Here is a 15,888-nt window from a genome sequence, read left to right on the forward strand (position 1 = left end):
TACTATTACGATTTGCTAACATTTCTCTCATTTCTTGTTTCAGTCACGGTGTGAATGCATAATCTCGAAACGTGGAATTTAAGAAATCCCAAACACCGCTCCTCTCATTAAATTCATTCCATTTCTGTATTACAAAACGACTTCTCATATCACCCCTGCGACAAACATGCCTATAATAATTCCAACATACACAATAAACAGTCCTTTGGTAAGTGTAGTATAACATCTTGAGAAAAAATATAAGTTTTCACACAAAAACCATTCTTCCACAACGGCTAAGAAGTATGAAGACGTTTTGAATTTTAACCCCATTACTAGTAAGGAAACAACAATCTATGTTTCTTTACCCTTTTACTTTACCTTCATTCTCCTTTCCTTTCTACAATCTTACAACAGTTCTCTCATTCTTCCACCTTTAGATCCCTGTACATCACTACCTTTATTTTCTGGACCTCTTTATTGAGCTGTACAACCCACCAACTCGCTCTTTTCAGTCTTCAGCGATGAATGGCCTACTGCCCCAGTGCTTGGCTTAACAATCTAAATTTCATAAATCAATCCTTATTACCACAGCAATCAACATTAACAAAGGTTGGTATTCGTGCTTCTCAGTAACATGTATTACCTTACTGTATACCTACATAAATGAATACATACATACATAAAAAACATACAATTATATATATATATATTTATACATATGTATATATACATGTTTATGTATGTACACACACACACATATATATATATATACTGTATGTATATGTATATATATATATATATATATATATATATATATATATATATATATATATATATATATATATATATATATATACAGTATATATATATATATTACTTTCGACTTCCACTAAGCAGTTACCTGCAGTTACCAACGATGACTTTCTAGTGAAAGTCAAGCATCACCTACAGTCATTCTCTAGAGATCCATTTTATATTTTTCGCGCGCCGCATTATCACGACCTGTTGGTGCATTCGTTCAGCATTCCCGAGGCAGTCCTTAGCTTTCTATTGGGTTTTCAGGGTTATTGGCGGAAGGTATCCTCCTAATGGAGCCGTTTTCCCTCATTACGTTTTACAGTTTTGCCGTGGATGAAGCAGCTTCTCCATGTCCGTCCTGGAAACCCATTTCCTGCGACTTCGAAATAGACTTTTTGGGTATACGAGCAGTCTCTCTCGTAGGCATTGCCGGTCGACTGATTATGCATTTGTGGCTTCTATTATTTTACGATAACACTTCTCCAATTAATCTATACCTCTTCTCATGTAACCATTAACAAACACAGGCATGTTAATCCAGTTTAAATATAATTTTGAAGAATATTTCATAAACCTAGTAACTGCAATTTCAAGTCCTTGCAAGCAGGTACTAAAAAAAAACAGCGGCAAACTTAAACATCGTTTTTCCACGCGACTACGTGGAAGCTGAAAACATCATTTTTCTATAATTCTTTAATTTTTCTGAAAAAACTTATAGCTTTTTTCCTCTCTAGGATCTTTATCATTTAATGCAAAAATAAATTTCGATAATGAAAGGGAATGTGAACGGCTAATTGGAAATACATGAGCTCTAAACAATGGAGATGAAAAATTGTGTTTGAAAAATGTTTTAAAGGTGACTTGCTCTACTCAGGCTACCTCCCTACCTGAAATTCAGACGCAGCTTCAATCTGTTCCCGGTGTTTTTATTCATTAGTAATGTTGTGACTGTGATAAAATAAAGATGTTGGTATGCTCAGCAACAGTCGGAATTTAATCATTAATAGTTCCATGTTTGATAGTTCCATGTTTGATAACAACTGAGAGTTAAATGTCTTTTTCCGGATACCAAAATGGATATCTCGACATCCGTCTTGAATTAGAAAAAGTGATCTCTCTATAATGCCAGATGAAAAACAAATCTTTATTTCTAGACTACCAAAACTAGACATAGCACACACTTCCACAAACACCACAGCCAATACATTACTCTTCCTAAAACGCTGAATACATTTTGATAACGACGCTGTCTTAAAAGATTCCAAAAGACTACCAAAACTAGACATAGCACACACTTCCACAAACACCACAGCCAATACATTACTCTTCCTAAAACGCTGAATACATTTTGATAACGACGCTGTCTTAAAAGATTCCAATATTGTAACGGATTACAGGACTATTACTCAAAGTACTGTCTGGAGACTTGTAACTTAATAAAAATAATTAGTGTGACAAAATACTGTATATAATTTTTCCCCCTGCGCGCGCCAGTAACCACCCAAAAACTCCGATAACTATAAAATCTTTCATTACATGGCAACTTTGGTCTGCAAGTCAACCAGAACTAGAACTATGGAGTGAATTATTTAATACTAGCACTAGTGGCGTCAACATTACCAGGAAATGAGCTATTATTGCTCTCTGACAGATAGCAGAGTGAGCGAACGCAAGTGAGTACGCGAACATTATCCAGCAATAGTACTTGACAAGCTACCAACGTGGAATGCAAACAAAAGGTTTCCGCAGACTAAAGAAAAAATCATAAGTATTGTGAGGCAACAAGCAGTAAATCTCTAAGGATTATATCTTATGCTAAGTAACTAATCTTTTATTGGCATCAACCATTCTCAGCGTATTGCTGCCAGTTTTATCTTGGACATTAGGTACTGAAACACTAACTTCTTCAGAGCTGACCCCCCTCCCCCCGTCAGAACTACCTTTTCGTACTATTAATAATTTAATTTCCTCCAAAGTTACTTCTGATGTTAGTATTCTATCTTGTAACCTTTGTCATTTTTAAAAGTAATTTTTTAAATTAATGGAAAAACAAACTATAATGAGCAGATCCCATTGCGAAAACCTACTCACCACTGTTTTAGGGGATCGTTATTACGAGAAAAGAAGCAGTTATTTTCATTGTTACCATCTAAAAAAAAAAATGGGGGGAGGGAGATCGAAAGCAACAAGGTACGCGAACTTAAAACGTAACAAGAAAGTTCCAGCATATGAGGTTCCCACTCAATGTACTGTAAATAGGCTTATTTATTTGCGTAGTAATGATGTCTAGAGTCACAGTCTTCCCGATCCCAACAATTCACAAGCGGGACTCTACAAATAATATAACTGAATTTCTTTTCTTGGAGGAAGCAGAGAGAGTGCATATTGTAATGTAACGCACATCCTTTGTAAGGAGAGGCAGAAGTGGACCAATATAAAATTGGCTAAATGTGGCAGGTATATGGAAATATCTGAATTATCTCAAATAAATGTCAGATTCATTAAACCTTCATTGTAATAAACTAGAGGTAATTACAAGCAGTTTTAGCCAAAAACAAATAACCATGCATTCCATCTAAACAGAATCGACTTTAATAATTTATACGACATAATACATAGTTAAAAAATATTCACAAAAATATCTCTCAAGCTCAGTTACCGTTAAAAAAAAAATCAAAACGCATTTAAAAAAATCAATAAAAAAAATTGCTAATGAAAGCAAAAACTGATGTTCACGTCCTGCCAAAGTTTTCCTTTTAAGAAAGTTTTCAAGAAACTCGCAGACAAAACTAATTTTGAAAGCGGCAATCAAATCAGTCACTGAAAGAAAGGAAACACGTTTCGAAATCAAAGAAGCCCTTGAGCTCAAGAACCCGACCCGGTTCTTTCTCATTTTTGTCATGTGCTGAGGATGCAAATGACACATCTTGCACGAAAATCAATGTTATCTATTATTGCAAAAATCAATGTCAACGATTTCTTAATCTTATTCGAGTCATTTTAGCAGTCTCTGGAAGACTTGGTATCCATGTTATATATGGCAATTTCGTACTAGTTATGCTTTTAAGCTTATAATATGAAAATCCAACATTTTTTTCTATAATTAAGATTCTTGATTGAGAGTAACACGATGCCGTAAATTATTTTAAGCATTAAACTTGGACACTTAGATGAAGTTTCTGGGTAGTGCTTCACTGTTTTGTACTATGTTCGCACATGGTAGTTTCAGTTGCATAAAAAGCTAACGAAAATTAAAGTCAACTTATGAGACGCAATATTACAACAAATTCGAAAATAATGCAATAATACAATTATAATAATTCTGTTTATAAAGAAACTAGCTCCCTGTCACTCCCTCTGTTGTAATACAACGTCAGATGCTAATGTGATGCTTACATTATAATTCCAAGTACGCCCCACTATTTCAGACCTAACAGAGAGAGAGAGAGAGAGAGAGAGAGAGAGAGAGAGAGAGAGAGAGAGAGAGAGAGAGAGAGAGAGAGAGAGAGAGAGAGAGAGAGAGAGAGCGAGAGAGAGAGAGAGAGAGAGAGAGAGAGAGAGAGAGAGAGAGAGAGAGAGAGAGAACCATTACACTAGTATTTACATATATTATGGCAAAAATTCTAAAGTACATAACAAGTCTAGAGTAAAATAAAAATAAAAAACACGCATGGGTAAGACATCTATCACTTCACGAAGAATTGATCATAGTTAATCTCCGCAGAGAAGCTCTCCATACTCTTGAGCGCAAATTCAATAACGTCATTATTTCTAAACCACTTCAAAAAATTTCACAATAACTTAATAATTTTAAAAATTATCTTTTTTACGTGATGTCTAACAAGATTTTTATGTACTTTCAATAAATTAATTTATATGATTTTTAAAGGATCTGATTGATCTGGCCACTTTAAAGCCTCATGAGAGAGAATTTGAGGATGAAATTTCCAGTACCCACTAACAAAACAAGGCAAGAACAATCAATCCAACCATCTGCACAAAATAAAGAACACCCGCTTTGGTCAACTTAAATCTTTCGAAAAATGTAATGGTCCCGAAATGTAATATTCAAAATTAAACGCAATTTCGTGACGTCGAGCTCGCATGCAGTCAACAGTGAAGATTGTCGAATAAACTTATGAGTTTTAGATCCCAGGATTAATGATTAATTAAATATTACTAATGATGTGGCATTGATCGATGAAAACTAAGAATTTATGGAGCGTGCAAATGTAATTTAACAAGACTGAATCTAAATAACCGCACTGTTATCACGAAAAATATATTCATCTTCGGCAAAACCCTTTCCCTTTACATCCAAGATTTATTAAAGGGGCCCAGTCCCACGTACTGGAATTTTATAAAAGACTACCTAACCCAAATTAAGACGATTTTTCAATATACCCTTGAGTTACGCTGCACCTTCCAACATGCAATTTCGAAAGAGCTTCTGCTGAAAATATTGCTCGACAAATTAAAGCGACGAAGCCAAAACTGAGTCTTTCTACAGAGCAGTTAACGTGAACGAACTGCTCTGTAACGTTAAGTAAAACCTTATTTCCGGGTACTCTGATGGCTTGGTCTATTCCCTTTGGGATTGGAAGAATAAACATGTAAGGGATCCAACTTCATCTCCAAGGACCCAATATCTCATTCCAAGAGTAAACAGTAGAATTGGAATCTCTGTAAAAACGGATACGTACAGTTATCGACCCAAATCCAGCTTCCAGGGAGCGTATTTTATACATGAGCGCAACCCAATAATGAAATTTCCGAACAAGAGACTTATATAACGACAAGGTATAAAGGAAAATACACAAAAATATGAAAAAAAGACGCAGAGAAGCGTACCTTTTGACTAGATCAGGTTACAGTTGTGCGTAATAAGAAATAGTAGAAAACGTTAACAAAAACGCATTCTGGCAAAAAACAAAGCAAAAACAATAAAATGATATGTCCTCCTTTATCTCGAGGGAACATGTATTACCCGCCGAGCAAACCTATATCACATATACTATGTAAAGATAACTTTTTTTTTTTTTTTAACTCCAGTGACTGAATAACCCTTCCTCTACAGCTAAACACTAGAAATCTCAACCTTTAAGTTAAAATCCCCTTTCAAAGGGATGGTCCAAACACTTTTTCCAAACAGTTTTTAATTCTTACTTTAGACCTGGGTTAGGGAAGCGTACAAACACACCACACAGATATATATATATATATATATATATATATATATATATATATATATATATATATATATATATATATATATATATATATATATATATACACACATATATATATATATATATATATATATATATATATATATATATATATATATATATATATATATATATATATATACATACATATGTATATATGGGTGTGTGTATATATACATAGAGATTATGATTAATATGTTTATATATATATATATATATATATATATATATATATATATATATATATATATATATATATATATATATATATATATATTATACATATATACAAAAGAGAGAGAAAGAACAAATGCTTATTCATTCTGCATCACATGGAGCGATAATTCCTAATTTCATGAAAGTTTACTCAGTAAACATTCGTTTTAGAGCCAATCTTTTCCTTCACTACACAGAAATCATTAATGATATTTTCTGCACAAAGATGAAAAATATTCCACCTATTCAGAATACATATATACAATCTCCACAATCAAGAAAAATTCCCTGTTACTTTACTGTCGTAGCTATCGAAAATAAAACTATAAATATAAATCGCCAAGGTTCTGGTTATCACGCTTATGAAATTTTTAATATTATTTCTGGTTAACAGGATTTTATCCACAGTTTTTTCTCCCTTATCTATCTATCTATCTATCCATCTACACATATGTAAATATATATTATAGATATATATATATATATATATATATATATATATATATATATATATATATATATATATATATATATATATATATATATATATATATATACACACACATATAAACACATGTACATCCGCATACGCTAACTTAAGAGTCGACGATGATAATAACACTAGTTTTAAATCTTGACAAAGTATATATTATGACTTTTTTTCGTTTAATTAAAAAAATGTACTCTGTGACATGTTACAGGGTCGGAGTCAGTCGGAGTAGCGAAAGGCCCCATAATCACTAAAACGAATAATGACCAATAAAACACTTGTGTGACGATACTACACACAACTGATTGACAAAAGCAGGGAGAGGAATTCTTATTGAGGGGAATATCCGTGAGTGAAGCAAATGCCCCTTGGTGAGTTGATGCCAATTGAACAAGGAAGGGCCTCAGTTCAATTCCTTTGCCTGAGATGGTTCCACAGACTGAAGACTGAGAAAGTGCGACCACGAGGAAGAGAAAGTGAGCTTTGTTTTGTTCATCCTGGTGTTAGTAAAACAGAATAGAATCCGAGAACCCAGTGGGGATAGGAAAGGGTCAGTGTTCGTGAGTTAAAGGAATTAACACTATCGGTCAAGGACAGATATTTCGGCGTATATAGCGTTTACGACCTAAAAACAGATGCAAAGTTGGAATTGCTTTGATTCACCGATAGGGATGTAAGTACTTTTAAATTGCTTTGATTCACCGATAGGGATGTAAGTACTTTTAAAGTAAGTACCCAGTTTAGAAGCGCTGCGACTTCGTCCTTGTTCTACATCATAAGTGGCACAACTGATAAAGCTATAAAAAGTGAAGGTTGAAAGGCCATATTCCACAAAGAATCATCGATAGAATAGGAGGCTCGTGTGAGGGGAAAAAAACCTAATACTGCGTCGATAAAATTCATGACTTTACTAAAAATGCAGCGTCCTTCGGATATTCTAAGCTATAAAGTAACTTCAGTTTGTGGTGTCCATCGGATATGCCAAGCTATAAGATAAACATGCAGCGCCTATCGGATAAATATACCAAGCTATAAAATAACTTAAGCGTGTGATATAGTTAGAACGGTCGGGCAGCAAATGTTGACCCTAAGTTAAAGGGAACAGAGTTAACAAAAATAAGCCACATACGGTTGCTACTCCTTTTCACGGTACAATAATAATGAATATATAGAGTGCATATGTTACCCCGGACGAAGCGTTGCACCCAACTTCAACGACTTTTCATTAACTATTAAAGCATTTCAGTAAAAACTATACCGCCAAGAAATTAATTCGACCTCTTCGCAAAGAAACAAGTCTGTAAAAAAAGTGCAGGTGATACCACACGTCAAATATGTGTTTTCGCTTTTTTGTTCACTTTCCTGTTTTTTTTTTTTTTTTTTTTGAAGTTTTCCAATTTATTCCCCTTGGAACAAAAGGTGAAAATGACTACCTTCATGAAAGAAGAACTAGACCAAGCTTTGAGGACTTACGTCAATGATATTAATTGTACCTCATTCTGATGTGGAGCCCTTGGTTTGTTAGAATAAAACTCCTCAAATGATACACTAATGTGAGCACCTAGCTATGCACTGATGAAAGCATCTCGCTACAGATATTCTGGGCTTTGCGGTTACTTCAGCAGTTCTACGGTGTTTAGTGGAAGTGGTAATTTTTTCACCGACAAGAAAGCCTACTAACCCTTCGAGAACTTTTACTGATCAAAGTTTAGAAACAGATATGTCACCAGCTTCAAGATCTATCAAGTTTTTTAGTACATCTCATTAAACTTAATGTTAAAAATATTTATGAAAATTCAATAGTTTAAAATACATAATCAATAGTAAAATCAATACATAATAATATATATATATATATATATATATATATATATATATATATATATATACATATGACTGTCCTATATGCCTGATCGTTACTGGAACATGAATAATATAATTTATAATTCAAATATTTCAGGTAACTGGAATCGTAGTTCAAATTCAAGATTTCCTTGCATCAAATAACTGTATTTGTAACTGAAACTTACTGGGAGTAATTGCAGCTGAAATTGACTTGTGAATACCGCAGTTTAATTAAACCCCGATACATAAAAATCGAACAGTCAAATGGATGAAGCTTACATTAAACAAACAAATCTGTTATACACACATACATACATACACACACACACACACACACACACACACACACACATATATATATATATATATATATATATATATATATATATATATATATATATATATATATATATATATATATATATAGTCAATATACAATCACGTGTATATATAAAATATAATATATTTCTGACTCACATCAGGACTCGAAGGATCCCAGGTCTTTCAATTGAAAAGCAAGGCGCTGCCCACTGGGCCATACAAGTCATAAAAGAAGTTGGAACCTGAGAGCAACTGCACCCAAGGAATTACCTGGCAAGCTAACTGCTTGCATACCAGCGTGTTTTCCCCAACTTCCCGACTCAGCAATGACCCAATTGACAGCATTTCATTCGAATTATCCCTTCTGAGTGAATAAGATAGAAATAGTCAACACACAATCACGTGTGGAACAGAAATAAATTTCTGACTCACATCGGGATCGAACCCAGGTCTTTTCAATCTTCAAAACAAGTACTGTGTATCACATAAAAAAGGAACATCTTACCTGAAAATAACACGACGAGGCCTTTGGCAAGGTTTCACTCGCCAGTGGGCCAGCAAGACTGGAGAGGAGGAGACCCACACCGAATGGGAACAGTTGGTGATCTGTTCGCTCTGGTCCGAGGGCTCAAGGCGACCTAAGCCAATGCCCCATTCGTCCTCAACGCTCAGTGCAATCACCGACCCACATCCGGCCAGTACATTAACTGCAAAGAAGAAATCGCAAGTCAAAATGGAATCAATATTAATATTCATCAAATTTCTTTAAAATAACTAAAATTGGAAATACCTAATATCTTACTACAGTTCTTACATGACGTACTCACGATATTTTGTAAATTTAAACATTAGGAAACCTACTAACAATCAAGAGAGCTAAGAACATGCCCGTGATGGGGAGGAGGAATGTGGAGCGTCAGCGGATCAGATGGATGGATGGATGTGGTGAGGAGAGATATGGGTGAGGTGGGACTGGGGAAGAAGATGCAAGTAATATATAAATGGAGAACGCTGACTCGAGCGGCCGACTCTGCTGTACAGTGGGATTAATAAAGGTCGAAAGAAGAAGAAGAAGAAGAAGACGACGAAGACTCCTACCAACAAATTATCCCCATTTGTTCAAACGCTTAAATTTACTTGTGTTTGTAATGATTTAAATAATTATAAAAAAAAATTTCCTATAGTCTTCCTACCTATCTAATATCTTACACAACCTATAAAAACAATCACCAAATAAATATATTTTTTCATACTGTATCATGTTTTGTCATCTAACAGGTGTCCTGACGTTTAACAGAGCATCCAATCTCAAATCTAATCCTTACTCATTAGCTGGATATAAAAGCACACTCCTCTAGCCTCGAAACTAATCTAGTTGCCTGCCAATCGATTCTGAAAAAGACTACATTCTTAAGGAGGTCAATTCCTGGAACAACTTTCCTTAATTACCAACTTGCTCCTTAGCTGGACAAGGAAATCGGTCTAATTCACCATTACAAGACGTTTTCCCTTATGGAAGCGAATTACGTCCTTAATACTATTATCAATCTTTGAAAGGAGGCCATCACGCCGCTTGGTCTAATAAGTATTGAGCAATTCACGGGCAAGGTGTAAAAGGGAACCATAAAATTCAATCTGCTATTCTGAACTGGAAACACTGTAATGGCCCAGTCTAGCAGCTTCACGAGCCCTATCGTCCAGGTCCGCCCCTGGGATCCATTTCATTAAAAGACACTAGTCGGTGGATGATGATGATCAAGTATAAGTTATTCAAGCCATTCATGACCTTCAAAAAGCTTCAATATCACTATCAAACTGCAGCAGTCATGGTAAGGATAAATCTCTTGTGATGGCGAACACATAAATCTCACCCACAAAACACCCTTAAGAAATTCCTTAAACATTTTTGCGCAGGCACTGCGACTTGCTCATTTCTAACCATGTTCCCTTTTTGTTTTTCAGTAAATAAATAAATAAATAAATAAATAAATATATATATATATATATATATATATATATATATATATATATATGTATATATATATATATATATATATATATATATATATATATATATATATACATACATATTTTCACTTGTAAAAATTAAGTCCTAATTTTCTAAGAACACGCGCCATTCTCAAAATTGTGACAATTATAAATTTCTCATTAACTGTTCAAGACAAGCTAACTTTTCCTTGCCAATAATAATAATAATAATAATAATAATAATAATAATAATAATAATAATAATAATAATAATAAAGTTTAAGGTATTTGATCCAATCTTCAGAGGGTCCGTTTCACATCTGTTGGTTCCATTGAAGCTCTGATCCTTGCTCTGTCTGACAGATAAAAGCACCTTGGCTGTTTTTTGGCGGGGAAAAGGTAAAGAGAGCAAAGACCCTATATCTTTGTTTCAACCAGAATTTGTGGGACTTGGAGACCTGGTTCCACAGTGATGGTATTTTCACAATTCCAAATAATTTTCACGTACTTTTTTTGGCAAACTTAAAATTTACTGATAAATTTAGTGCTCTACTCAAGAAATTGTTATTGATACTGCAACGTTTATATTAAAACAAATTTATACCTGAAACCATTTAAGCTTCCAAATTAAATAGTAATCTTATATGAATATAATTTCTAATAAAAACTAGAGCCACTTTGAATCAGCAATGCAATTCTGAGAGCTCCAAGCTTACACTTTTACAAACATTAATGTGGTACAATCACCTCAAGTGATTTTACCAAATGAATGTAAATTTTGATCAAACTAATGCACATACGAGACAGGACCACTGCGATTCCAGATTCATTACCGAAAGTCTTACAGCACTTCTTTCAGTGGGTGGTCTCTGACGGCAACTGAGGGGTGGCATCAGTAATATATGAGGTACTTTAACATTCGTTTCCCCATCAAGCCAGTACATTTATTCTCAAATTCTGAAAGTCTATCTTCGAAGGGAATACGCTAACAATAAAAATGACCATTAACAAAAGATTAAGTTCATACTTTATCAATAATTAAGAAGCATATTCCCTTCCCAGGTGTTAATTTCAGAGAAATAACATGACAACGGACATTACAACCTTCATACTTTAAATGCTGAATCGAAGATGAGCCACTTGTGCAGTAAACTTTCACATTAGCATACATAATAGGATCATTGGCAACGTGCACATGCCCTCTTAATAGCACCATGCCACTCACTTCTCAATTGCACAGACATTCTCTCTTCCTGGATAATCAGGCCTTTTCTTTTCTATATCTGTTATCTATCTGTATGTATGTATATATATATATATATATATATATATATATATATATATATATATATATATAGAGAGAGAGAGAGAGAGAGAGAGAGAGAGAGAGAGAGAGAGAGAGAGAGAGAGAGAGAGGATGACTTTTCAGTGAAAGTAACCATTGAGCTATCAATGGCTACGGTCACTGAAAAGTCGTCACTTTCCAACCATTCGGGGCTCTAGTCTCCCTGGTGGCGTTCAGCTTATCATCACTTATAAATCCCCCTCGGGTTCTGTTATTCGGAGGTTGAGTGAATTTGATATTAAATACTTGTAGCTTAATGTTTGTAAATATAAAAAAATGTCACGGTGTACGTGACAAAATTCATATATATATATATATATATATATATATATATATATATATATATATATATATATATATATATATATATACATATATGTGTGTGTGTGTATGTATGTATGTATATATATATATATATATATATATATATATATATATATATATATATATATATATATATATATATATATATATATATATATATATATATATATATATATATATATATATATATATATATATATATATATATATATATATATATATATATATATATATATATATATATATATAGTGTGTGTGTTTAAGCGTTTTCTCGTACGTAAAACTTTTTATATTCTCTCGAGGTTATTATATTTATAATTTTTAACCTCATACTACATCAGTCTTTATTTCTCTCTTTGTTTAAAGCATTTCCGAAAGCCGCTTCACCGTTATACGAAGAGATTATAGTTTAGCCTAACATAAATAAATAGTTGTAATACTCTAGGGTACCTAAAAAAAAAATTTAGTTCTGAGACGGTTATGAAAAACACCTCATCCAGACGAATGTCGCAAAACCCCACAAGTGGATCCCTTTCTCCCCTTCTGAAGAGGACACTGAATGACACTTGACTGAAACATTCTTTAAGACACATATCACTTACGTCTGCCGTCTGTTCAAACTGACTTACATCCTGAACCTGGGAAACATTTATGTAAATATTTCTCGTTTTAAATTTGAAACCGCGAATATGCTCAGATAAGCACGTCTTCCACAAGAAATAAAAGTAGCCAAATAACCACAAAACATGTTAAATGCAAAGGTAATAATTATATACAATTCCAAAATTAGAAAGTATAACAATAACTACAAAAAAATTGCCGAATGTTAGTTAAAAGTTTCACCACATAAATAGTACAAATCTGAACTCATAAAAACCATGAGACTAAATGATTAGTAATATTTATCTACTGCCGTAATAACAACACACCAACGACAACAATGGGCCTCTCCTGGTGACCCTGATTTACTCTGTGAGGTCTAGAGCCGTCGCCGGGACCCTCTCAGGCCATCCTCGCTTCAAAACAAAAATCCACATGACTCACCGAGACTCAGGAAACACAGATCCAGCGCTCCTAATTCAGGCGATCTTTATGCATTTTTCAGAAGGTACTTTATGTCCTTGTCAGAACTGTAATCACTAATGTATGTAAGGCATGACCATATGTATTTGAAACCTCTCCCTGATTTGTATATAGAATCGTTAACCATTCTTCAGGCGTGAGAAAACACATCTGACTGGATATAGACGTCCCTCCGTTTTCCTCCAATGTCAAATTCTGCTTTTACGCTCGCAAGAGTTCTTGACCTGTCGGAGATTTTGTAACAATTTGTGCACCTGGCAAAAGGATAGAGAATAATCCAAGAGCATGCAATTAGTGTGAAATTGTCACTGAAGAGCCATTTGAGCACTACTTATTAGAATGCCCAGAAACGACGCAGTTAAGAGAGAACTACGCCGATAACGACAGAACAGCCACGAAAATGTCAAAGCACATCCTCGAAAACATTCGGGATATCACTAGTTTTCTGAGTTCCCACCCGCCACCATGGTAAGAAACAAGCAAATTACTCATTAACTATCGCTTTGCGAACGATCGGGACCGCACAGGATCTTGTCTATTCCGAGAAACACCGCCAACACTCTGAATCACCTGTAGAATCTTCATCTCTAACAACCCTTTTTCTTTCATGAACTTCTTCCTTCACACACCAAGTAAAATCGCCCCTCAATTCCACCCTTAACTTTTCCACGTTGAATTCTCATCCCGCCCCTTCTAGCTCTTTCCCCCGCTATTTCTCTGACAAATACATTTTTCTTTTCCTCCATTGATCTCCTCTTTTCCTCCATTGATCTCCTCTACTGTACTGCACGGTCGATGCTGATTTTCTATCGAGTAAATGAAATGCGGCATGAAAACTCCGCGGATTTTCGCTATTTTTCCGACTTTTTCTCGTACGATAAATATTTCATTTTTCCTGACTGGCTATCTCTGACTTGCCAGGACTCGCTACTATCGTCCTTTTTCTCCTACGGACCGGTACCTTAGGGTTCAAAGAGGTTTGCAACCTCGCCTGTTAACCTTTCATTTCACCCACACCTTCACTGAGGTATCCATAAAATCACAATAAAGGAATTCATGTACATATCCTTACTTCACCTACTCATTAGAAAATGACTTACGGGCTGCTCTATGAGCAAGAGCCCGTGCTGGCACAAAGCCAGCTTAATCAAAAACAACAACAACAACAGTATCAATAAATTAGAATACACCTTGTTTTTGTCTCTTACTCTCCGTCTCGTTATACTGGTGACCCCGAGGATGGCCGACGCCGCCACCGTCAGCACCAGCCCACCCAGCGACAACGCTGCTGCAGCCTCTTACTCGCCGCCTCGTTATACCTCTTTTCTGGTGGGACTTTAATGGCTGATTTCTAGCTCAAGCTATTCGTAATCTAGTTTACTCTATTTGTGCTTATGATCAGAGTAACTGAACTTCCTGCCAACCGCAAGTTTAACGTACTTCCCGTAACGCTATAGTAAAGGTCACCAACCTGGTGCTTTCCTTAATAAAACTGACCTTACCATTTGTTGCTATTAATAAGTTTTCCCCTACACTACTACTGGTTTTAAAGATTATCCAAACTGGTGTTACCTGTAATGAAGCATATACCTAATTCACGCTATCCTAGATACATATTCTTCTATTTGACATTACACGTGAGTTCATAACAAACGTTAATTATCCCCAGTACCTAATTACCTTGGCGTATAGTACTATTTTGGTAGCATTACTATTACTGTTGTTAGTATTTTATTGGAGTCTTTCTTACCCTTCTTCTCTGGTTTCATAAAATTTTATAAGCACCTTGGAGTTTTGTTTCAGGGCTCCAGGTAAATTTAAAGGTACGACTTAAAAGTCTTTTCTCCAGATCTCAAATACTATGATATTCAGAAATCTCTTGTTTTCGTAATTGACACAAAGTTGAATGGACTATAGCAGCACTATTTATGTTTCAAGAGCAAGATTTATTATTATCAAATTTTGACGCAACTTCAAGAATGGCAAGTTTTTTTTTAACAAAACTTCCAAAAATGTTTACCACCTTGATCAGTTTTTCCACGTAAAAATCATCTGGAAGGTCTACACTGGTGATTACTTTTCCTTTGTATTTTTACCATTGTTTTTCAAGGTAAAATGGTAGGTGAGTGTCTAGGAGGAATTTGATTATTCTTCCCAAATATTTTAACTCCCGACCATTTCTCCAGTTCACAGGGCAATTCATAGTTCATCTAACCTGGTAGAAAGGCATCTTGGTATTTTGTGATTATTTCCCAAAGCATGTATAA

At 34.6% G+C, this 15,888-nt stretch overlaps 1 protein-coding gene across 3 annotated transcripts in view; it reads right to left on the reverse strand.

Annotated features, from left to right (window-relative positions):
* Window positions 1-15,888, reverse strand: part of LOC136849080 (uncharacterized) — a 1,041,516-nt gene that overhangs the window by 715,971 nt on the left and 309,657 nt on the right. For all 3 annotated transcript variants that reach the window (XM_067122009.1, XM_067122007.1, XM_067122010.1), the window contains exon 3: window positions 9,386-9,587. In XM_067122009.1, the coding sequence (XP_066978110.1) occupies window positions 9,386-9,587 (202 nt within the window). The remainder of the gene's footprint in view (window positions 1-9,385; window positions 9,588-15,888) is intronic.

This window comes from Macrobrachium rosenbergii, chromosome 20 (genome assembly GCF_040412425.1).
Source record: "Macrobrachium rosenbergii isolate ZJJX-2024 chromosome 20, ASM4041242v1, whole genome shotgun sequence".
Lineage (NCBI taxonomy): Eukaryota > Metazoa > Arthropoda > Malacostraca > Decapoda > Palaemonidae > Macrobrachium > Macrobrachium rosenbergii.